Raw genomic sequence first — 22,666 nt, 5'->3', positions numbered from 1 at the left:
AATATAACTAACTTTAGTTTCTTTAGTCACTTTTAGTGTCTTCAAATATTTACAAGTATAGAAACTATATCTGGCCATTTATATATAAATCCTTGGATCTACATATTAATCTCCTTAACTCCATATATACCTACGTATCTACACATTTACCCAAGTCTTTAAATCCAATGTATATATGTATATCTGTATCTGTATATCACCTTGTCTATGTTGAATAGCACTATGTTCCAAAGACTAGGCCAGCACTTACATGACATAGCCGTAATATCTAGAAATTTCCATATCCTTCTCCCTCTGAAGGAAAAGCTGGGGTTTGCCCAGAGAGGTGTACTTGGCAGCTTCTCTCTCCCCTGTTGAGCCTGCCTCTTCATGGCCTCCCTCTCTGGCCTCTGCTCTTCTATGATGGGCTGTGAGATGACTGGCCCTGGAGTGTTGACTTTTCTCCATAGATTTGGTTAGCAGCTGAAGTCTTATAGCAGATACTGGGTTTGAGGTTTAGGAGGTGATGAGGCCTTGTTCCTGGTAGCAGAAACAAGCTCCCTCTGGAGCAAAGTGTGAGAAGATGGTCTGTAGGGTGCAGGCCTAGAGACAGCTGGCTGAGGCCCAGTGCCCTCATAGGGTAAGCTGCAGTGGGCCTGCATGAAGCCAGGGAGAGAAGCTTTTTAGAAACAGGTCTGGCTTGAGGCTTGTCCAGGGCTGAGAAAGGCAGTGGTACTAACTTGATCTTCCCAGATGGGGGCAGCTCATAGTGGGACGGAGACAGATACTCCTTGCAAACTCTGCTCTCTGGTCTCTGAGCATTGCGCAGGGTTTGACCAGGGCCTCGGCCATCACAGGGCACATTCTGTAGTGATGTGGTGGCTGGCCCTGTCCTGGGATCTTGGTTGCATCTGAAGTTTAGCAGGAGTTGCCAGTTTTGTCCTCACTCTTCTTCTTCAGTGGGTGAAGGATCTGCATGGATGCCAGCATGTGCTTGCTGAGGTGAGTTTGAGGCTTTTAAGAGCTGTCATTGCTGAGCTCGGGCGGATTCCTCTTCCTCTTGGTCTTGGGGACGGTGGGCTTCTCTTGTGTCTTGACTCTGTGACTTGATGGCTTCAGCGGCTGTGTTTCGCTGAAGCTGTTTTCTCTGCTCCTCTTGGTCTTGTCTTGCCCCTGCGCCCTAGTTACCCTGGGCCTGCTGGGTGCAGATTTCTGAGCTTTGCCCTCCAAGTGTTGTTGTCCATGTTGTCCATGGCCCCTTCACTGGCCCCAGCATTGGCCCCAGTCTCTCCCCCTTCCACCAGGTCCTGGTGCTGGATTTGGACCTGAGGAACTCCATGAAGCAGATGAGATACTTTCTGGTCTTTCCTGCTCACCTGTTCAGAGAGTCTGGTGATGCTGGAGCATTCCTGGGCCTGATCCTTCCTGAGACTGTGGAGTCTTTGGAATGGATTGCTGTGGGATTTTCTCAGTGGTCTAGATCAATGCGGGAGGTTAAGAGTTGGGGAAGGTGAATATCTGACACCACTGTAGTCATGTCTTCAAGTCAATGCTTGAGGCCATAGCACTCTGCAGAGACCCAGGTTCTCCTAGACCAAGGCTATTGCTTCCCAAGATGGCATTATCAGAAGCTGGCTTCTGCCTTAGTTTCCCAGCATCAGTGTGGTTCAGGGGCTGCTGCATGTTGGGGTGTGCTAAAGGGAGGAGTGATGTGCCTTGGTTTCTTTACTCCCCTCATAGGCATTCAGAGGCTTTGATTGCTCAGCAGTCATCTCTTCCACATTGTTATTCTCTGTTTGTTCCAGGCTTGTAGCTGGAGGCAAGGCCAGGAATTCTGAAAGCCTGTGAATGAGGGCAGCTAATGACCTGTCCCCATCAACAGGTGGTGTCTTCATCTGGGCATCCTGGATGCAGAGGTCAAGACTCTGAAGCAGACAGTGTCTGGCCTGAAGGTGTCAATCCAAGGGCCATCTCCATTCCCACCACCAATCTGCTGGCTTCTTTCAGGTAATGGCATTACTCGTATGCCCATAGAAGCTTGGATTTTTATGTGGGTTTAGGTATGCAAACCCAGTCCTTGAAGACTGATGTCTGGCAGAAAATTGTTTCTTATTTCCTAGTGACCCCATGTCTGGTCCAAACAATTTCCAAATGAGAAAGATAAATGATGCTGGCATCTCTTTGATATCTTTTGTTTATTTAGCATGTACTGTGTGTTTACCATCTTCCATTTATCATGCATGGTTACACGGGGTATGGTTAGACTTTATTATTAACTTGACTGGATTTAGATTCACATAAGAGACTAGTGAGGCACTTTGAGTTGCATCTTTAAGAGCATTTCTAGAAAGGATTAACTGAAGAGGGAAGGTACACCTTGATTGTGGGTGACACTGCTCTACAGGCCGATGACTGGAATCTCACACTTTCTGCTTCGTGTCTACCCAGAAGTGCAGAACAACCTCTGCCACATGTTCCTCCTGCTGTGATGTTCTGTCCAAATGCAGAGTCAAGCAACCGTGGATGGACTCCTCTGAAACTGTGGACCCAGATAAGTAATTCCTTTCTTAGGTTATTTCTGCTACATATTTTGTCACAGTGATGTGAAAAGTGACTACCATAAATTTTTGTTTCCAAAGAAATGGGGTCACTGCTGTGACTAACCTTAGATATTTGGGCTTTTAGCTGCTGTGGAATAATCCCTTCTGTACACTGTGTAAATTATGCTGTGGTTGGTTTAATAGAGGAGCTGATAGGCTAACAGCTGGGCAAGATAAGGTTAGGAGAGAAAACCAGACAAAGGACACTGGGAAGAAGGGCAGAGTCAGAAGATTTTCCAGGAGACACGGGGAGCAAGACATGCTGGAGGACAGGTAAAGCCATGAGCTATGTGGAAATATATAGATTAATATAAATAGGTTAATTTAACTTATAAGAGCTTGTTAATAATAAGCCTGAGTTATCAGCTGAGCATTTATAATTTATATTAAGTGTCTGTGTTGGTTATTTGGGAACTGGGGTGGGAAAGAAAAGTCCGCCTACATTCAACCTTTGGGGCTAGCCTGTGGGAAGACTTTGGAAGAGTTTGGAGATGTAAACAAAAGAAGCCATAGGATGTTATAACCAAAGCTTTAGTGATTCTGGTGGGACTGCAGAGAACCAGAATGACAATAGAAATGCCTAAAGGCCACACTCATAAGGCTTTAATGAGAGCTAGTATTGTATTGGCAATTGGAATAGAGACAATTTGTATTACATTTTGATGATAAATTTGTGTACAAGAAGTCTTTGCCATGAAACTCTGTGGAGGGTAAAGTTTAAAAGTGATGGCTTCTCTGATCTGGTAGAGGAACTATTAAGGCAGTCCAGCATATAGCCTGGCACAGTTATTATTGCTAGTTGCTTTTAGCAGGTTCATGTGAGAATTGAGAGTAAGAGTTGAAAAAAAAAACTGCAGTAGTACTGTTGAGTAAGTGAATGAATGAGTGAAGGGGTGATTGATACTTTTTTCAGAGGAAATTTCCTCCATCTTTTATGATCATGATCACTGTCATCATTGAGGGAGAGAAAGAGTTTATAGAAACAGAATTGATTTTTAAAATATAGACATTGAACATGAATATGAGACTTGGAAGATTCAATGGAGACAATCTAGGCTAACTGTTAATTCATGTAGGAGTAGAAATGGGAAAATGAGAGGTGGGGAGGTGAAAATGGGATGGCTATAGGAAAATAGTTTACTGCTGAACAAGAGTTAATGTTCAGGTCCAGTCCCGTTTCTTTCTTTCTTTCTTTCTTTTTTTTTTTTTGTTTTTTTTTTCTTTTTTTTTTTTTTTTGTTTTTTGTTTTTTGAGACAGGGTTTCTCTGTGTAGCTTTGCACCTTTCCTGTATTTCACTCTGTAGACCAGGCTGGCCTCAAACTCACAAAGATCTGCCTGGCTTTGCCTCCCAAGTGCTGGGATTAAAGGCGTGCGCTACCACCGCCCGGCGACTGTTTCTCTTATCTACTATCTTTTAAATATATTTTCAGTAGACAAGCCTGAGAAAAATGTGTTCTACTTGGAGAGGTCAGGAATGCAGGGGACATACCTGAGAATTTACAGCAAGCCAACAGCCAACATCAAAGTAAATGGAGAGAAACTCAAAGCGATTCCACTAAAATCAGGAACAAGTCAAGGCTGTCCGCTCTCCCCATACTTATTCAATATAGTACTTGAAGTTCTAGCCAGAGCAATAAGACAGCATAAGGAGATCAAGGGGATACAAATTGGAAAGGAAGAGTCAATCTTTCACTATTTGCAGATGACATAATAGTATACATAAGTGACCACAAAAATTTGACCAAGGAACTCATACAGCTTACAAACACCTTCAGTAATGTAGCAGGATACAAGATTAACTCAAAAAAATTAGTAGCCCTCCTATATACAAATGAAAAAACGGGCTGAGAAGGAAATCAGAGAAACATCACCCTTTACAATAGCCACAAATGATGTAAATTACCTTGGGGGTAACTAACTAAGCAAGTGAAGGACCTGTATGACAAGAACTTTGGGTACCTGAGGAAAGAAATTGAAAAGATATCAGAAAATGAAATGATCTCTCATGCTCATGGATAGGCAGGATTAACATAGTAAAAATGGCAATCTTACCAAAAGCAATCTACAGATTCAATGCAATCCCCATCAAAATCCCAACACAATTCTTCACAGACCTGGAAAGAACAATACTCAACTTTATATGGAAAAACAAAAACCCAGGATAACCAAAAGAATCCTTTACAATAAAACAACCTCTGGAGGCATCACAATCAATGACTTCAAGCTCTATGATAGAGTTACAGTAAAAAAAAAAAAAAACAGCTTGGTACTAGCATAAAAACCAACATGTACAGGGATATACAGGACCAGAGGCAGAGGCCCGCAGAGGTAGATGAGCCCAGCAGCAGCGACAAGCAGAGGCAGGTAGGCCCGCGGTGGCAGCCAGCAGAGACATACAGGCCTGGCAGCGGCCCACAGAGGTAGACAGGCCCAGCAGCTGTGGCCGACAGGGTCATACAGGCTTGTGGCAGCCGGGAGAGACATACAGGCCCGGCAGTGGCGGCCAACAGGGACATACAGGCCCAGCGGTGGCCTGTAGACGTAGATGAGCCTGACAGCAGTGACAAGCAGAGGCAGGGACGCCTCTAACCCCAACACCCGGGAAAGAAGCTATCTCCGTGGGACGGAACCAGAACAAATCTGAACACTCTGTCTGAGGACAACCCAGGGCCCAGCTGCTGATCCTGCAAAACCCAACAACTTGGAGGTGTTGGTGAGACTACCCCGCTCAGCTGAAACCCATCTGGGAAAGGATTCAGATCCCTACAGTTTGAAGTCTGAAGAAACAAGATCAGCTGAGGAGTTGACGAATGAACAAAACGTGACCTGGGAACACAGAAGAAGGCGCTGCCCAGCCACCAAACCACATCACCAGAATCATAAGTATATACTTCACCGACTGAGATCAGCTGCCCCTGAAGAAATAGCCCAATAGCACCAATTTAACCAAGAACTCCTACTGAAGCAAGACTAAAAATTAGAACAAGGGAGGCACTCTCAGACACAGACACCACCTGCACCACACAGAGGAAGAGATGAGTAGACACCAGTGCAAAAATACAGGTAACAACATAAAGACCTATATGGCAACATCAGAACTAGTGATTTACACCTGCAAGACCTGAACATACCAAGATAGAAGAAACAGAAGAAATCAACCCTAAAAATGACTTTAAGATGATGATAGAGGCCCTTAAAGAAGAAATAAAACATTCCCTTAAAGAGGAAATAAAAAATTCCCTTAAAGAGGTAATGAATAACTCCATTAAAGAGGAAATAAAAAACTCCTGCCTTAATCCAGCACTCGGAGCAGAGCAGCAGATCTCTGTGAGTTCGAGCTAGCCTGGGCTACAAGTGAGTTCCAGAAAGCGCAAAATACATAGAGAAACCCTGTCTCGAAAAACCAAAAACAAAAACAAAAACAAAAACAAAAAAACAAACAAACAAAAAAACAAAACAAAAAAAACAAAAAAAAGAAAAAAAAAAAAACTCCCTTAAAGAAATGGAAGAAAACACGAACAAAAAATGGGAAGAAATCAAAGAAAGCCAAGAAAAATCAATTAAACAGATGAAAGAAACATTCCAAGATCTGAAAAATGAATTTGATACAATAAAGAAAACACATGCTGAGGGAATGCTAGAAATAGAAATCCTGACTAAACGAACAGAAACAAGCATAACCAACCGATTGCAAGAGATGGAACAGAGAATCTCTGACACTGAAGATACAATAGAGAAAATAGATTCGTCAATCAAAGAAAACACTAAAGACAAAAAAGTCGTAACACAAAACGTCCAGGAAATTTGGGACACCATGAAAAGACTAAACCTAAGAATAATAGGGATAGAAGAAGGAGAAGAATACCAACTCAAAGGCACAGAAAATATATTCAACAAAATCATAGAAGAAAACTTTCCTAACCTAAAGAAAGAAATACCCATGAAGATACAAGAAGCTTACAGAACACTGAATAGGCTGGATCAAAAAAAAAAAAAATCCCCTCGCCACATAATAATCAAAACACTAAACACACAGAACAAAGAAAAAATATTAAGAGCTGCAAAGGAAAAAGACCAAGTAACATATAAAGGCAAACCCATCAGAATAACACCAGACTTCTCAATAGAGACTATGAAAGCTAGAAGATCATGGACAAATCTTATGAAGACACTAAGAGACCACGGATGCCAACCCAGACTATTATACCCAGCAAAACTCTCAATCACCATAGGCGGAGTAAACAAAATATTCCAGGATAAAACCAGATTTAATCAATACCTTTCCACAAACCCAGCCCTACAGAAAGCACTAGAAAGGAAAGTCCAACCCAAAGAAGCTAAACACATCCATGAAAAATCAAGCAATAGATAATCCCACACCAACATACACCAAAGAAGGACAACACAACACAACACAACACAACACAACCACAAAAAATAACAGGAATTAACAATCACTGGTCATTAATATCCATCAATATCAATGGTCTCAACTCACCTATAAAAAGACACAGGCTAACAGAATGGATAAGAAAACAGGACCCATCCATCTGCTGCATATAAGAAACACACCTTAACTTCAAAGACAGATACTACCTCCGAGTAAAGGGCTGGGAAAAGGCTTTCCAAGCAAATGGACCTAAGAAACAAGCTGGTGTAGCTATCCTAATATCTAATAAAATAGACTTCAAACTAAAATCAATCAAAAGAGACCAGGATGGACATTACATATTTATCACGAGAAAAATCCACCAAGATGAAGTCTCGATTCTAAACATTTATGCTCCAAATACAAAAGCACCCACATTCATAAAAGAAACAATACTAAAGTTTAAAACGCACATCAAACCCCACACATTAGTAGTGGGAGATTTTAACACACCACTCTCACCAAAAGACAGATGTGGTGGTAATCTAATTGTACTGAATTATTATTTTGATTGTATGTTAATAAATAAAGTTGTCTGGGGGTCAGAGCTATTAGAGCCATAGCAAGAGTGTGGCGGTGGTGGCACACGCCTTTAATCCCATAGATATCTGTGTGTTCAGGGTCAGAGCTATTAGAGCCATAGCAAGAGTGTGGCGGTGGTGGCACACGCCTTTAATCCCATAAGATCTCTGTGTGTTCAGGGATATAGCCAGCATTGGAGACATATGCCTTTAAGACCTAGGGGGCTGTACATTCAGACAGTGACGAGGCAGTCATGTGTTTGGGTTTATAACCAATGAGAAGGCAGAACAACATACTATAAAAAAATGAACCGACAGGAAGTAGGTCTCTCTTTTCGAGAAGCTGGGACAGCAGGAGGAAGGGTGAGATTTTAGCTCTGAGCTCTGACCTCTTTTACATTGTTTCTGTGTTTCTTATTTAATAAGACGGTTAGATACATCAATAGACAGATCTATCAGACTGAAACTTAACAAAGAAATAAAGGACCTAACAGATGTTATGTCTCAAATGGACTTAATAGATATCTACAGAACATTCCATCCTAACACAAAAGAATATACCTTCTTCTCAGCACCCCCATGGAACCTTCTCAAAAATTGACCACATGCTTGGCCACAAAACAAATCTCAACAGATACCAAAAAATTGGAATAACCTCCTGTATCTTATCAGACCACCATGCCTTAAAGTTAGACCTCAACAACAACAAAAATTATAGAAAACCCACAAACTCATGGAAACTGAATAATGCCCACCTGAAACATCAATGGGTCAAGGAAGAAATAAAGAAAGAAATTAAAGATTTCCTAGAATTCAATGAAAATGAAAGTACAACATACCCAAACTTATGGGACACTATGAAAGCAGTGCTAAGAGGAAAATTCATAGCTCTAAATGCACACATAAAGAAGATGGAGCAATCCCATACCAATGAATTAACAGCACAACTGAAAGCTCTAGAACAAAAAGAAACAAACTCACCCAGGAGAAATAGACATCAGGAAATAATCAAATTGATGGCTGAAATCAACGAAATAGAAAACAAGAGAACAATACAAAAAAATCAATGAAACAAACAAACAAAGAGTTGGTTCTTTGAAAAAATCAACAAGATAGACAAACCCCTAGCCAAATTAACCAAAAGGCAAAGAGAGAGCACCCAAATTCACAAAATCAGAAATGAAAAGGGAGATATAACAACAGACCACGAGGAAATCCAGAGAATCATCAGATCATACTTCAAAAACCTGTACTCCACAAAAATGGAAAACCAGGAAGAAATGGACAATTTTCTGGATAAATACCACATACCAAAATTAAATCAAGACCAGATAAACCATTTAAATAGACCAATAACCCCTAAAGAAATAGAAACAGTCATCCCAACAGAATTCTGTTGGCTGTCTTTTTGTCTTATTGACTGTGTCTTTTGTTCTGCAAAAGCTTCTCAATTTCAAGAGGTCCCATTTATTAATTGTTGTGCTCAGGGTCTGTGCTGTTGGTGTTTTATTTAGGAAATGGTCTCCGGTGCCAATGCGTTCAAGAGTGCTGGCATAACTGGATCTCAATATGTAAAAGATTACAAATAGATCCATATCTGTCACCATGCACAAAACTCAAGTCCAAGTGGATCAAAGACCTCAACATAAATCCAGTTACACTAAACTTAATAGAAAAGAAAGTAGGAAGCACTCTTGAACGCATAGGGCTAAAGAGCTAAACAGAGAATTTACAAAACAAGAAACACCAATGGCTGAAAGACATTTAAAGAAATGCTCAACATCCTTAATCATCAGAGAAATGCAAATCAAAATGACTCTGAAATACCACCTTACACCTGTCAGAATGGCTACAATCAAAAACACCAATGACAGTTAATGTTGGAGAGGATGTGGAGCAAAGGGAACACTCCTCCACTGTTGGTGGGAATGTAAACTTGTACAACCACTGTGGAAATCAGTATGGCGGTTTCTCAGAAAATTAGGAATCGAACTACCTCAAGACCCAGCCATCCCACTCTTGGGCATATACCCAAGGAATGTTGATTCATACCATAAAGATACATGCTCAGCTATGTTCATAGAAGCACTATTTGTAATAGCCAGAACCTGGAAACAACCTAGATGCCCGTCAACGGAAGAATGGATGAAAAAAATGTGGTACATATACACAATGGAGTACTACTCAGCAGAGAAAAACAATGAAAGCATGAAATTTGCAGGCAAATGGATGGAACTAGAAAAAATCATCCCGAGTGAGGTAACCCAAACCCAGAAAGACAGTCATGGTATGTACTCACTCATAAGTGGATTCTAGATATAGAATAAAGTACAATCAGACTACAACCCATAGGACCATGGAGGCTATATATATAGCATGGAGGTACCTAGGATGACTGTGGCTTATAATAAATTTCAGTTTTACTCAATTATTGAAAAAAAATAGCCAAATGAGTGGAAACACATGAACTATGAACCAAAAGCTGAGGGGCTCCCAGCTGGATCAGGCACTCTGAATAGGAGAGACAGTTGATTGACTTGATCAGTTTGGGAGTCAACTAGGCAGTGGGACCAATTCCTGTGCTCATTGCATGAGTTGGCTGTTTGAAACCTGGAGCTTATGCAGGGACACTTGACTCAGTCTGGGAGGAAGGGACTGGACCTGCCTGCACTGAGTCTACCAGGTTGATCGCAGTCCTCAGGGGAGGATTTGCCCTGGAGGAGGTGGGAATGGGGGTGTGCTGGGGGTAAGGGGAGGGTGTGGGAGGGGGGAGAATAGGGGAACCCGTGGCTGATATGTAGAACTGAATGGTATTGTAAAATAAAATAAATAAAATTTATTTTTTAGAAAAAAAAATAATTATAAAAAAAAAAAACCCAACATGTGAACTAATGGAACCAAATTGAAGACCCTGACATTAATCTGCACAACTATGAACATATGATTTTCAACAAAGAAGCCAAAACTGTACCATGGAAAAAAGAAAGCATCTTCAACAAATGGTGCTGGCATAACTGGATGTCAACATGTAGAAGACTGAAAATAGATCCTTATTTGTCTCCGTGCACAAAACTTTAACTCCAAGTGGATCAAAGACCTCAACATAAATCCAGTTACTCTGATCTTGATAGAAGAGAAAGTAGGAAGTAGTCTTGAATGCATTGGCACCAGAGATCACTTCCTAAATATAACACCAGTAGCACAGACACTGAGAGGAACAATTAATAAATGGGACCTCTTGAAACTGAGAAGCAGAGCAAAGGACACAGTCAATAAGACAGAATGACAGCCTACAGAAATGGAAAAGATCTTCACCACTCCACATCTGACAGAGGACTGATATCTAGAATATATAAAGAACTCAAGAAATTACACATCAAAATACCCAACAGTCCAATGAAAAAATAGACTATAGAGCTAAACAGAGAATTCTCAACAGAAGAAGTTCAAATAGCTGAAAGACACCTAAGGAATTGCTCAACATCCTTAATCATCAGGGAAATGCAAATCAAAATGACTCTGAGATACTATCTTACAACTGTCAGAATGGCTAAGATAAAAAACACTGAAGACAGCTTATGTTGGAGAGGATGTGGAACAAGGGGAACACTCTTCCACTGTTGGTGGGAATGCAAACTTGTAGAGCCACTTTGGAAATCAATATGGTGCTTTCTCAGAAAATTGGGAATCAACCTTCCTCAAGACCCACTCTTGGGCACATACCCAAGGAATGCTCAATCATACCACAAGGACACATGCTCAACTATGTTCATAGAAGAATTATTTGTAATATCCAGAACCTGGAAACAACATATATGCCCTTCAACTGAAGAATGGATAAATAAAATGTGGTACATATACACAATGGAGTACTACTCAGCAGAGAAAAACAATGACATCATGAGGTTTGCAGGCAAATGGATGGAACTAGAAAATATCATCCTGAGTGAGGTAACCCAGACGCAGAAAGACAAACATGGTATGTACTCACTCATAAATGTAAAGCAAAGGATAACCAGACTGCAACTCAGAACTCCAGGGAGGCTACCTAGTAAAGAGGACCCTAAGAAAGACACAGGGATCACACAATGACAGAGAAATGAATGAGATCTACATGAGCAAACTGTGTTTGGGTGGGGGGTAATGGAGGGCAAGGGTCAGAAGAAAGAGAGCTTAGGGGAGTGGGAGGTTCCAGCTGGATCAAGAACAGAGTGGGAGAACAAGGAAAGAGATATCATGATAAATGAAGACCCCATGGAAATAGGAAGAAGCAAAGTGCTAGAGAGGTCCCCAGAAATTCACAAAGATACCTCCACTATAGACTACTAGTAATGGTCCAGAGAGTGCCTGGACTGACTTACTCTGGTGATCAGATGGCTGAACACCCTAACTGTCATGATAGAACTCTTATCCAGTGACTGATGGAAACAGATGCAGAGATCTACAGGCAAACCCTAGGTGGAGCTCCAGGAGTCCAATAGACAAGACAGAGAGGTGGGATTATATGACAAGAGATACCGAGACCATGACTAGAAAAAGCACAGGGACAAATAGCAAATTAGCAGAAACACAATGAACTGTGAACCAATAGCTGAGGAGTCCCCATGGAACTAGACCAGGCACTCTGGATAAGTGAGACAGTAAATTAACTTGAACTGTTTGGGAGGCCTGCAGGCAGTGGGACCGGACCTGGCTTTTTGGAACCTAGGGCCTATACTGAGACACTTTGCTAAGCCTTGGTGCAGGGAGGAGACTGGACCTGCCTCAACTGAATCTACCAAGCTGGGCTGACTCCCCAGGGGAGACCTTGCCTTGGAAGAGGTGGGAATGAGGGGTGAATTGTGGGGGAGGCCTGGAGTGTGGAAGGAGGGACAGGGGAATCTGTGGCTGATATGCAAAATTAAATTAATTATAAAATAAAAATATTTATTAAAAAAGTGTTCTACATGCCTGATTTTCATCTTTTTTTTTTGTTGCCTTCCCAGTTATCAAGGGAAAGGGCTTCATGCAAAAGTCACTAATGTACTTGAGATTAATTTTAAACCTTTTCTTTGAGTCACAGTTCAGTCACTAAGTTTCCCTCTGGAGAAAAGAAATCCATGGGGGACATCTGTCCCTTGGTTATAGCCCGTGAGTTAGTTTATTATAAAGAATTCAAAGACCTCAGTGTTTAGTCACAACATTTGGACAAAGAATGAGTGGGGAGATTTTCTTGTCAAAAGTAAAAAATTTAAAATTTCTTTCTTTGCTGCTTTTTATGCCAGTAATTATTCTTTATGTTCAAATGTTGATCTTCATGTAGATCCCTTAGTTTCCTCTTTATTGTGTGATTAACTTTATACATCAGTCACAATTGCTTCCTAATAGGTACTAGTAATTTTGATGTTGTTTCCTTGGAGACAAAGTGAGGCTCTTGAGTTGCAATGACAACCACCACCCAGGACAGTCAGACATCTCAAAGCTACTGAGACTGCTGGTTTAACTTAGTGCATGGAAGGGTCATCTGCAGGTACTTTGGGAAGCCAGGTCTCCCCTCTCAGCCTTTGTCATTTCGTCTATGAGCAGAAAGATTTGGGAGATATCACCTTAGACCCACTTCACCTTATTCTAGCCTGGTTAAGCTGAGCATGACCAGAACATGGCTCACTGGGTGTTCAGTGAGAAATCTGTTGGGTGGTGGTATTATGTAAGGGACCTTGCTTGCTCAAGGACCAGGATTCATAAGCTTGTTCCTTCCCAGCCTAATTTTCCCAAACCCAAACTTCTCCTTGAGTCATGTTGTATTCCAGCTGGGACAAACTTCATGTTGGGTTGGAGACAGTTTTAGTTTATTTGAAATCCATGGTTGAGCTCCTTCTTGCAAGACAAAGAGCACAGCATCTACATCTCTTCTGACCAACAGCTAAGTAAAGTGACTAAGGTACAGAATTTCTTAGCAGCCACCAGGTATTGGATAATCTTATTTCCCCCATAGATCCACAAGGGCTCATTTGTACAGAGTGACTGCATTTGATGATTTTGGGAGTGGTGGACTTAATTAAATTGGTAATTTTTATCCAATGAAAAAATATAGCATAAAATGGATGATTTTTAAAAGTTCTTTTAGGTTTTGGATTCTGCAATTTGCTCTTTTAGAATCACCAAGTAGGACCCATAATTGGATGGGAATTTGACTTCTTCACAGGTAAAAGGTTTCCTCAGCGGAAGGAGCTGTCAGAATGTACTGACGGCTATACCAGTAAATAGGCTCTTAACTCTAATGACTTCCCAATTCGGAATGCACTGTAAATTACACAGATCCCAGAATGAAAGCCTGATAGAATGGTTCTGAGTCCTAGAATTCTCTACTTTTTCTGTTATTAATGTCAAGTAATAGTTTTTCTGCATATTCATTTTCTAGTTATAAAACTAAACAAATTAAAATAATATAAAATGTTAGACTTCAAATGTATATGTAACTAGTATTTATTGACTAAATAAATGATTAATACATATATTATAAATTGTTTTACATTATGTACAATACTATACATATCATGAATTAGTGTTAAAATGTTTTTTCAACAGGATTCTCTGACATCCAGCACACCTGAACTGAAGCCATGGTCAGTATAAATAATGTGACTGAACTGATCATCACTGGCCTTTTCCAGGATCCAGAGGTGCAGAAGGTGTGCTTTGTACTGTTCCTTCCTGTGTATGTGGCCACAGTGCTGGGCAATGGCCTCATTGTTGTGACAGTCAGCATTAGTAAGAGTCTGCATTCTCCCATGTACTTCTTCCTCAGCTCCTTGTCCCTGGTGGAGATCTGCTACTCCTCCACTGTTGTCCCTAAGTTCCTCACTGATTTACTTGCTAAGATTAAAACCATCTCTCTGAAGGGCTGCCTGGCTCAGATATTCTTTTTCCATTTATTGGGGGTTGCTGAGATTCTTCTGCTTGTAGTGATGGCCTATGACCGCTATGTGGCCATCTGCAAACCTCTTCATTACATGAACATCATGAGTCGTCAAGTGTGTCACATGCTGGTGGCATGGTTCCTGGCTGGGGGGCCTCATTCACTCCATAATCCAGATCCTCATCACCATTCCATTGCCCTTCTGTGGTCCTAACGTGATTGACCACTACTTCTGTGACCTCCAGCCATTATTTAAGCTTGCCTGCACTGACACCTTTATGGAGGGGGTTGTTGTGATGGCCAACAGTGGTTTAATCTCTATAATCTCTCTCCTTATTTTGGTGACCTCCTATGTCATCATCCTAGTCAACTTGAGGAACCATTCAGCAGAGGGGAGGCGTAAGGCACTCTCCACCTGTGCCTCTCACATTACAGTGGTCATCTTGTTTTTTGGGCCTGCTACCTTCCTTTATCTGAGACCCTCCTCAACATTTACTGAAGACAAACTTGTGGCTGTGTTCTACACGGTCATCACTCCCATGCTGAACCCCATCATCTATACTCTTAGAAATGCGGAGGTGAAAAATGCCATGAAGAAGTTGTGGGGCAAAAAGAACTCAGAGACAGAGTGAAAGGAGCAATAAATGATGAGAAAGGATTTTGAAAATTAGTCTGTTGTTGATGTAGACTTTGCTGTTTGGTACATATTCAAATATAAAAGTAATAAGAAGAGCGTAGTTCTACCTCTGTACCCCTCGTAGTAACTAAATATTCTAAGGACAGGGGTCAGGTAGTCTCACTGATGTATTGAATCTGATTGGCTGCACAGTTTCCTGGGTTCTGCATAGTTCCTCATGAGTCTGAGAAATTTGAAGGCTCAAAGCAAGCTCAAATACAAAGAACATTTAGATGCATGCTTGTATCTTTCTTCAAGACATGGTAATATTATATAATATAGGGTAAAGTATATTTTAATACTTGCATACAATGTATAAAAATAATTTTATAGTTGTAGGTTTATCATTGTTTCACAACTTAGCATTTCCTTTAGTTGAGAAAATGAAACATTCTTTCTAGTAGCTATTTTGAAATATTTACCACATGTGGTTACCTTTTTGTATTATAAAACGTTTGGAATTATTCTTTCTATTTATCTGCATGAAGGTACAAATTACTTCTACTTTTTTCTTTCGTTGCACCTGTTTGTTAATAACCTATATTTTATTTAAAAGGAAACTAACCAGAGGTATTATCAGGGGGTATGTGGTGCTGCAGTTATCAATCTGTCTTTTTCTACTGTGGATAAGCATGTTGTTGGGAAATGCACCTAGGGAATTATCTATTGTGACTTTTGGATTCTTGTGTTATACTGGCATCAAAGACTCTCTAGTGGGCTCTCTCACAATGTCTAACATTTGTAAATCAAAGTAATATCAAAATAACATAATTCTACCTATGTATTGAGAAATAAATGAAATGTTTTTACAAAAATGAAATGATTTTCAGCTTTATGAGATGTTAGAAATATAGAATGCTTACTGTTTTAGCTTGAAGAATGGAGGATAGGGTAATACTCTTTCTAATTCACATCTATGTCCCATTATTGTAAGTGAGCATGCCACAGCTATTCTAATGTCCATTGATTTTTTTTCAGTGAAGGGAGATAAAAGAGTCTATGCGAACAATCTTGTTATAGCTCCTGAAATCTCTTCAATGATTCGTTGTTTCTCCCCATTGTGAAATGTTCTGATTATATCTTACAATTGGTCCCTGTTGGCTTAGGAGTTGTATGGGATTGCACTGATTTGCATCTATTCACCCAGCTTTTCTCAAGTGTGTGACATGCCAGAGTGGGCTGTGGTTTCACCAAGTGTCTTTTGGGCTCTGAGATTATATGCAATAGGAATTTGTGGCTTCAGGACAAGGCATGAACAAATTTGTATGCTGATGAAAACATTGTCTGTCTGTGCTAATGCATGGTAGTCCAAGACAAATGACTACAGAGCATTCAAAATATGTATAGTTCCATTAAAACCTGGAATTTATAAAATTTAACTTACCAAACTTAACATAGGCACACACTGTAGGGACTATGAAACTTGATAGCATAAGTATATTTTCTTCAAGCCTGTAGATGTCTTAGTGTTAGAGGTGAGACTTCTATGCCAATACCTTGATGGCTGTCTGGTTAAATGCCTCTAACCTCAGGCTTTCACTAATCAGTTCGTTATTTCATCCTCACATGTCCTTTCTAATGACTCCCAAATTCCCACACAAATCTCAGTGGCTGGAGAGAAGGAGCATTGGCAGAAGCCACAGGCCATGCCCAGCCAGTTCATCTTGATCTCTCACTAGCCATCTAAGAAAGTTGTGAAAGCCTGTGTAATTTCCTGCCTCATGATCATTTGCTTAGCAGAAGGACTAATAGCAGAAGGACTACACATACCTAGGGATTTTGCTGGATTATTTGTTGAATGAATGAATTGGTGACTGTTATCTTTCAGAGCCTAATTCTTGCCATATTCAGTGGTTATTGACCACTGTCATAACCAAGAGAGGTAGAAGTACAGGGAGAGCAGGTGATTTTGTAAATGCATGTTATACATATGCAAATATGAGAATGAGAAGGTGAAGTGGTAATAATGTCAATTAACACTATATATAGTTTTATATAAAAGTGGTAACAGGAGAACAGAAAGTCATTTTAGAAATAGCTGTCCTTACCTGGATACTCACTTACTCACTAGCTGATCAAAACCTAATGTCCAGGGACTTTCTTTCTGGATAAGTGAGACAGTTGATTAGCTTGAACTGTTTGGGAGGCCCCCAGGCAGTGGAGCCAGGACCTGTCCTTGGTGCATGGGCTGACTTTTTGAAGCCTGGGGCCTATGCTGAGACACTTTGGTCAGCCTTGGTGTAGGGAGGATGGGACTGGATCTGCCTTGGCTGAGTCTGCCAGGCTGGGACCTTGCTTTGGAGGAGGTGGAAGTGGGGGGTGGATTGAGGAGGAGGGCTGGGGGGTGGGAAGAGGGATGATGGGGGAATCTGTGGCAGATATGTGAAATTAAGTTAATTAAAAAATAAAAATACTGTAAGAAAGAAAAGAAATTCTGATATTTATATTAATCAGAAACTTTAGGCAATAAGCTATATCATCTTTACTTTTCTTTATGTACTTTCGCCTTGTTGGGGGTAACACAATATTGAAATGATATTAAAATGACTGCAGAAGATTTAGAAACTTTCTCCAAGTCATAGTTTATTTGGCCAAGTTTTCCTACAGGGAAAAGAAATTCCATGGGGAAGTTGGTCTCTTGATTATATGTGTGGATGTGTTTATCATGAATAGTCAAAGTTTCTGAGCATTTAATCACAACCTTGGTCATTGTGTGGATAGATAGGATTGCTACATCAAAACAGGATTCTACTACACCTGAATTTTTATTCTCATGGATGTTACTTATATGCTGGAAGTTGTAAATCTAAGTATGAATCCTGATGCAGGATGGCCAAAAATTCCTTTCCTTGTGATTTGTCTTAGTCATCAACCTTGTTTTCTAAATACTCTGCAGGTGTTTGATCTAGCAGACAGATCCAACCCTTGAACCATAGTAACATTTCCACCTTGAATCCCGAAAGCCTAAGGATTTGGAGAGAGCATTGATTTCTGTGATAGTACCAGATAAATGATAGAGTGTGGCTTTGGGAAATCAATTCACCTCTCTTAGACTATTCCCTTTTCTTGTACATTCAGAAGTTAAAATAATATTATTCTAAATAATTATTAATAATAATTAAGAATAATTATTCTCTACATTGTTCAGGACATGCTCCTAGGGTGATTTTGGTGAGTGTAACCCTGGTTTGGGTCTTTAATGGGCAGTCTGTTCAGTGGTGATACTATTAGTCAAGGGACTTCATTATGGAAGAACACAGGATCTGTAAGGAGGAATCTGATACTCCTTCCCTGTCTAGCTTTTTCCAGAGCACAACCTCTCCTTGAGCCATGGTCTGTTTCATGGGAGCAGAGCATTTTATGGTGAATTAGAAACAATTTACTCGAAATCCAAGGCAGAGCAGGAGCACAGCAGCTCTTCTGACCTGAAGGTAGGTGAAGTTACTAGAGGTAAAAGCACGAAGCCTATTGGCTGCTATAGGTATCAGGTAACTCTTCTTTCCTCTAGCCCTGTCTATGCAGACTTCTGTGCTCACCTGCTGATTTGTGACTTTATAGACTTGTCCTCTTGCCTTCCATGCTTCTTGGTGAGCCATTCATTGTGAGGAAAGAGGATGGTAATATGTCATAAGGACAGAGAGTCAGGAGAACTTTATTCTGTTATAGTGAAATCCACATTGCAATGTAGTGAGGAAGAATACAGAACAGAGAGGGAAGATAGGATATCCTGGGGTAGGCAACTGCTGTGTAGTGTCTATTTGGGAACTGACTATAAGGGGACAGACTCAGTAAGAGCAATTCCGGAACAACCTTGAACTCCTGAAAGCATTAGCATTTGTTTTGTGGGACCAGGGCCATCTTTGTGTATTTTTAGTATTTATTCAGCGCTCAGAGAAGAGAAGATGTATTTGCAATGGCATCATTTGGAAAAATCTCACTGCATAAACAGGACTTGAATGGGCTTGCTGATGGGTAGGGTTTTAGGGGACAAGTGAAGGCATTCTGGCTAAGTGAGGTTCTGTGTTGGGAATGAACAGTATGAGTGTGTATGGTAAGGGAGAGGAATGTGACTTGAGCAACGCTAAGTAAAAGCTCGGGCAGATGAGGTGGTAAATTGTCGAGGAACCTCAGATTATGAATATTGACAATTAAGTTGGAGTAATTTATAATTGTTCTGATTTCTCTCTTTATGAATGTTGAACTAATAAGAACTAAAACTTTTAAGACAGCAGAAGACATCTTATTGCTGACAAGATGATAAGGGAAATGGAAGTTTGTGTTTGTTACAAATGACCTTGACAAAACTTAATCCCTGAATTAGGGAAACAAACACCCATTCACTAACCATTTTCAGTCTGTTTAAGGCTGACTTAAGAATATTTTTTATTGTATATGAATTTAGAATAAGTGTTTCAACTTTGAGATGTCAGTCAGAGACAGAAAGAAAATTGTGTAGGGTCCAGTGTTTCTAGGCTTCATCCCAAGTGGAAGAATAAATAATGGCTTATCTCTTCAAAAAATATGTTTGGTTATAATCTATTTTTATTGCTTTTGAATATTTATTTATTTCATTTTTAATTAATAAATTCTATACAATATATTTTAATCATATTCTTTCCCAACCCCCTACTCCTCCTCCCAGATTCTTCCTCTCCCTACCCATCCAACTTCATGTTCTTTTTCTTCCAAAAAAATCGACTAACCAAAAAAAAAAAAATGAATTGACCAACCAAACAACAGTAATAAACCCACCCCCAAAACTACCATAGACAACCTCACAAATACCAAGTCTGTTTTGTGTTGCCTTATTATTTCTGGGCTTGGGGCCTGCCCTGGAGTGTGCTTATATACTCAGTGTCACTCCATGGGAGAAAACTGATATTTCTCTTTCCCAGCAGGAATCAGTTGCAAATAGCCTTTTGGTTAGTTGTGGGATTTTTATCCACTTCCCCTTCTCCATGCCGGGTTTTTTGTCTGTATTGAATTTGTGTAGACTGTGGGCATGCTGTCACAGTTTCTGTGAGTTCATATGTACACTGGCCCTGTGTATCTGGAAACATAACCTTTCCCTTTTCATCAGCTCTCTAGTTTCTGTATGGAATCCTTTCTCTGTTTCTCCCACTCATCTGATCCCTCTTAGCTATTGAGAAAAATTTCTGTCTCTTTGTAACGAATGTCTCTCAGTAGATTTGATGGTAGATGGTGAGAAATGATTGTAGAATGGTGTGGAGAATGTAGTTAGTTCATTCCTCTCAGACATGTGAACATTTGATATAGAAACATATTTCTTGATGCAAGAAGATGTAGAGAACTCTGCTTTGAGTAAAGGAAGGACGGGCCCAACCAAGGAGAGAAAACAGCATGAAAGATATTGGGAAAGGGCAGAAAGAACAGGAAAAACATTTCTTGCTAAAGTGATAAGTTTATGGTAAACTGATGAGTTTATGGTTTTGGAAGTTTGATCTCTAGGTGGTGATTGGATCATGATGGCTCATTCTGTTCATGCATCCGTAGGCCTGAAGGTTGAGTGGCATTGCTATAAAGGGAGCATGCCTTGTTATGCTTGCTCTGTCTCATCATCTGATAGCTCTGCCATGCCACAACACAGAGGGAAGGTCACCCCGACTCCCTTGATTCTGAGCTTGCTTTGGACTTCTGAGCTTGTGGAATTCTGAGCTTATAAATGTGTATTCTTTTTTAATATATTTGTTTTTATTTTATGTGCATTGGTGTTTTGCCTGCATGTATGTCTGGGTGAGGCTGTCAGATCTTGGAGGTACAGGCAGTTGTTAGCTGGCATGACGTTGCTAAGAATTGAGCTCGTGTATTCTGGAAGAGCAGTTAGTGCTCTTGACCACTGAGCCATCTCTCCAGTCCCTGTGTGTATTCTTTATGAATTACCAAGTCTATACTTCAGGGGTAGTACTTCTCTGAAGAACAGATAGATACAAAGAATTGGACCAGAACAGTATCAAAGGGGTAACTTAAAAGGAAGACCTATTAAATGCAATGACGATAATACAAATATATGATCTATGTATTCATCTATGCATCTATTATCTATGTAACAATCATATATCTTGAAATCTTAAATTCAGAATTCCTTGTGATGAATTAGAAAGAACCTGAAGGGCTGAAGGTTAGAAAGACTTATTCTGAGTGACAATTTCTATGTGATTATGGGTAAATATACATTTTGTGGATTTCTATTCTCTGTTAATAGCTAAATTAAAATAAAATAAAAGAAATGGAATCTTAAATTACTAATATTTAATACTGAATGGGAATATATTTGCTAATGAAAATTGAGTAGTAAGTATATAACAAAACAGTCTGTCCTTTCTAGAATGCTTTTAGTGAAATTAATTTGTTCTAAAATTTTTGACTTTTTTCTAGCCTTCATACTATCTGATGTTCAACACACTTGAGCTGACTCCATGGCCAATGAAAATAATGTAACTGAATTAATTTTCACTGGCCTTTTCCAGGATCCAGAGGTGCAGAAGGTGTGCTTTGTACTGTTCCTTCCTGTGTATGTGGCCACAGTGCTGGGCAATGGCCTCATTGTTGTGACAGTCAGCATCAGTAAGAGTCTGCGTTCCCCCATGTACTTCTTCCTCAGCTCCTTTTCCCTGGTGGAGATCTGCTACTCTTCTACCATTGTCCCCAAGTTCCTCACTGACTTACTTGCTAAGATTAAAACCATCTCTCTGAAGGGCTGCCTGGCTCAGATATTCTTCTCCCATTTCTTTGGAGTTGTTGAAGTCATTCTGCTTGTAGTGATGGCCTATGACCGCTATGTGGCCATCTGCAAACCTCTTCATTACATGAACATCATGAGTCGTCAAGTGTGTCACATGCTGGTGGCTGGTTCCTGGCTAGGAGGCCTCATTCACTCCATAATCCAGATCCTCATCACCATTCCATTGCCCTTCTGTGGTCCCAATGTGATTGATCACTACTTCTGTGACCTCCAGCCATTATTTAAGCTTGCCTGCACTGACACCTTTGTGGAGGGGGTTTTTGTGATGGCCAACAGTGGTTTAATTTCTATAATCTGTCTCCTTATCTTGGTGACCTCCTATGTCATCATCCTAGTCAACTTGAGGAACCATTCAGCAGAGGGGAGGCGCAAGGCACTCTCTACCTGTGCCTCTCACATTACAGTGGTTGTCTTGTTCTTTGGGCCTTGTGCTTTTATTTACATGAGACCTTCCTCTACCTACACTGTGGACAAACTTGTGGCTGTGTTCTACACGGTCATCACCCCCATGTTGAACCCCATTGTCTACACTCTTAGAAATGCAGACGTGAAAAGTGCCATAGGGAAGTTCTGGAGCCAAAAGGAGAACTGAGGGACTACAGACAAATTACAAATATGTCTTGCTTTTTGTGCGTATTGAAATGAGTTTTGTTTTTAGTAGGTCTTTTTCTTTCCTCTTTTTTAAGAAAAAACTACTACAATTTGTAATAAAAATTTATTTATGGCACAGTTCATTTTGTAACTTGCCCTGTGCTGTGCTTTTCCTTATATGCTTAGTTTTAAAATTAATCTACCAACA

General features: G+C 40.3%; 1 protein-coding gene and 2 pseudogenes across 1 annotated transcript; 2 read left to right on the top strand and 1 right to left on the bottom strand.

Annotated features, from left to right (window-relative positions):
- Positions 1–246: 246 nt before the first annotated feature.
- LOC114684857 lies at positions 247–2,210 on the bottom strand (annotated as a pseudogene).
- Positions 2,211–14,132: 11,922 nt separating this feature from the next.
- LOC114684862 lies at positions 14,133–15,060 on the top strand (annotated as a pseudogene).
- A 6,481-nt stretch (positions 15,061–21,541) lies between these two features.
- LOC114684867 (olfactory receptor 142-like) lies at positions 21,542–22,459 on the top strand. The gene has a single exon (XM_028859414.1). It carries the CDS (start codon positions 21,542–21,544, stop codon positions 22,457–22,459), a length of 918 nt encoding a protein of 305 aa, XP_028715247.1.
- The last annotated feature ends 207 nt before the right edge of the window (positions 22,460–22,666 follow it).

This window comes from Peromyscus leucopus, chromosome 4, assembly GCF_004664715.2.
Source record: "Peromyscus leucopus breed LL Stock chromosome 4, UCI_PerLeu_2.1, whole genome shotgun sequence".
Classification (NCBI taxonomy): domain Eukaryota; kingdom Metazoa; phylum Chordata; class Mammalia; order Rodentia; family Cricetidae; genus Peromyscus; species Peromyscus leucopus.
The sequence above is the reverse complement of the archived record's forward strand: the minus strand, read 5'-3'. Positions and strand labels throughout refer to the sequence as shown.

Excerpts from the sequence above, each read along its gene's own strand:
- LOC114684867 (XM_028859414.1), top strand. The coding sequence starts at position 21,542 with ATGGCCAATGAAAATAATGTAACTGAATTAATTTTCACTGGCCTTTTC.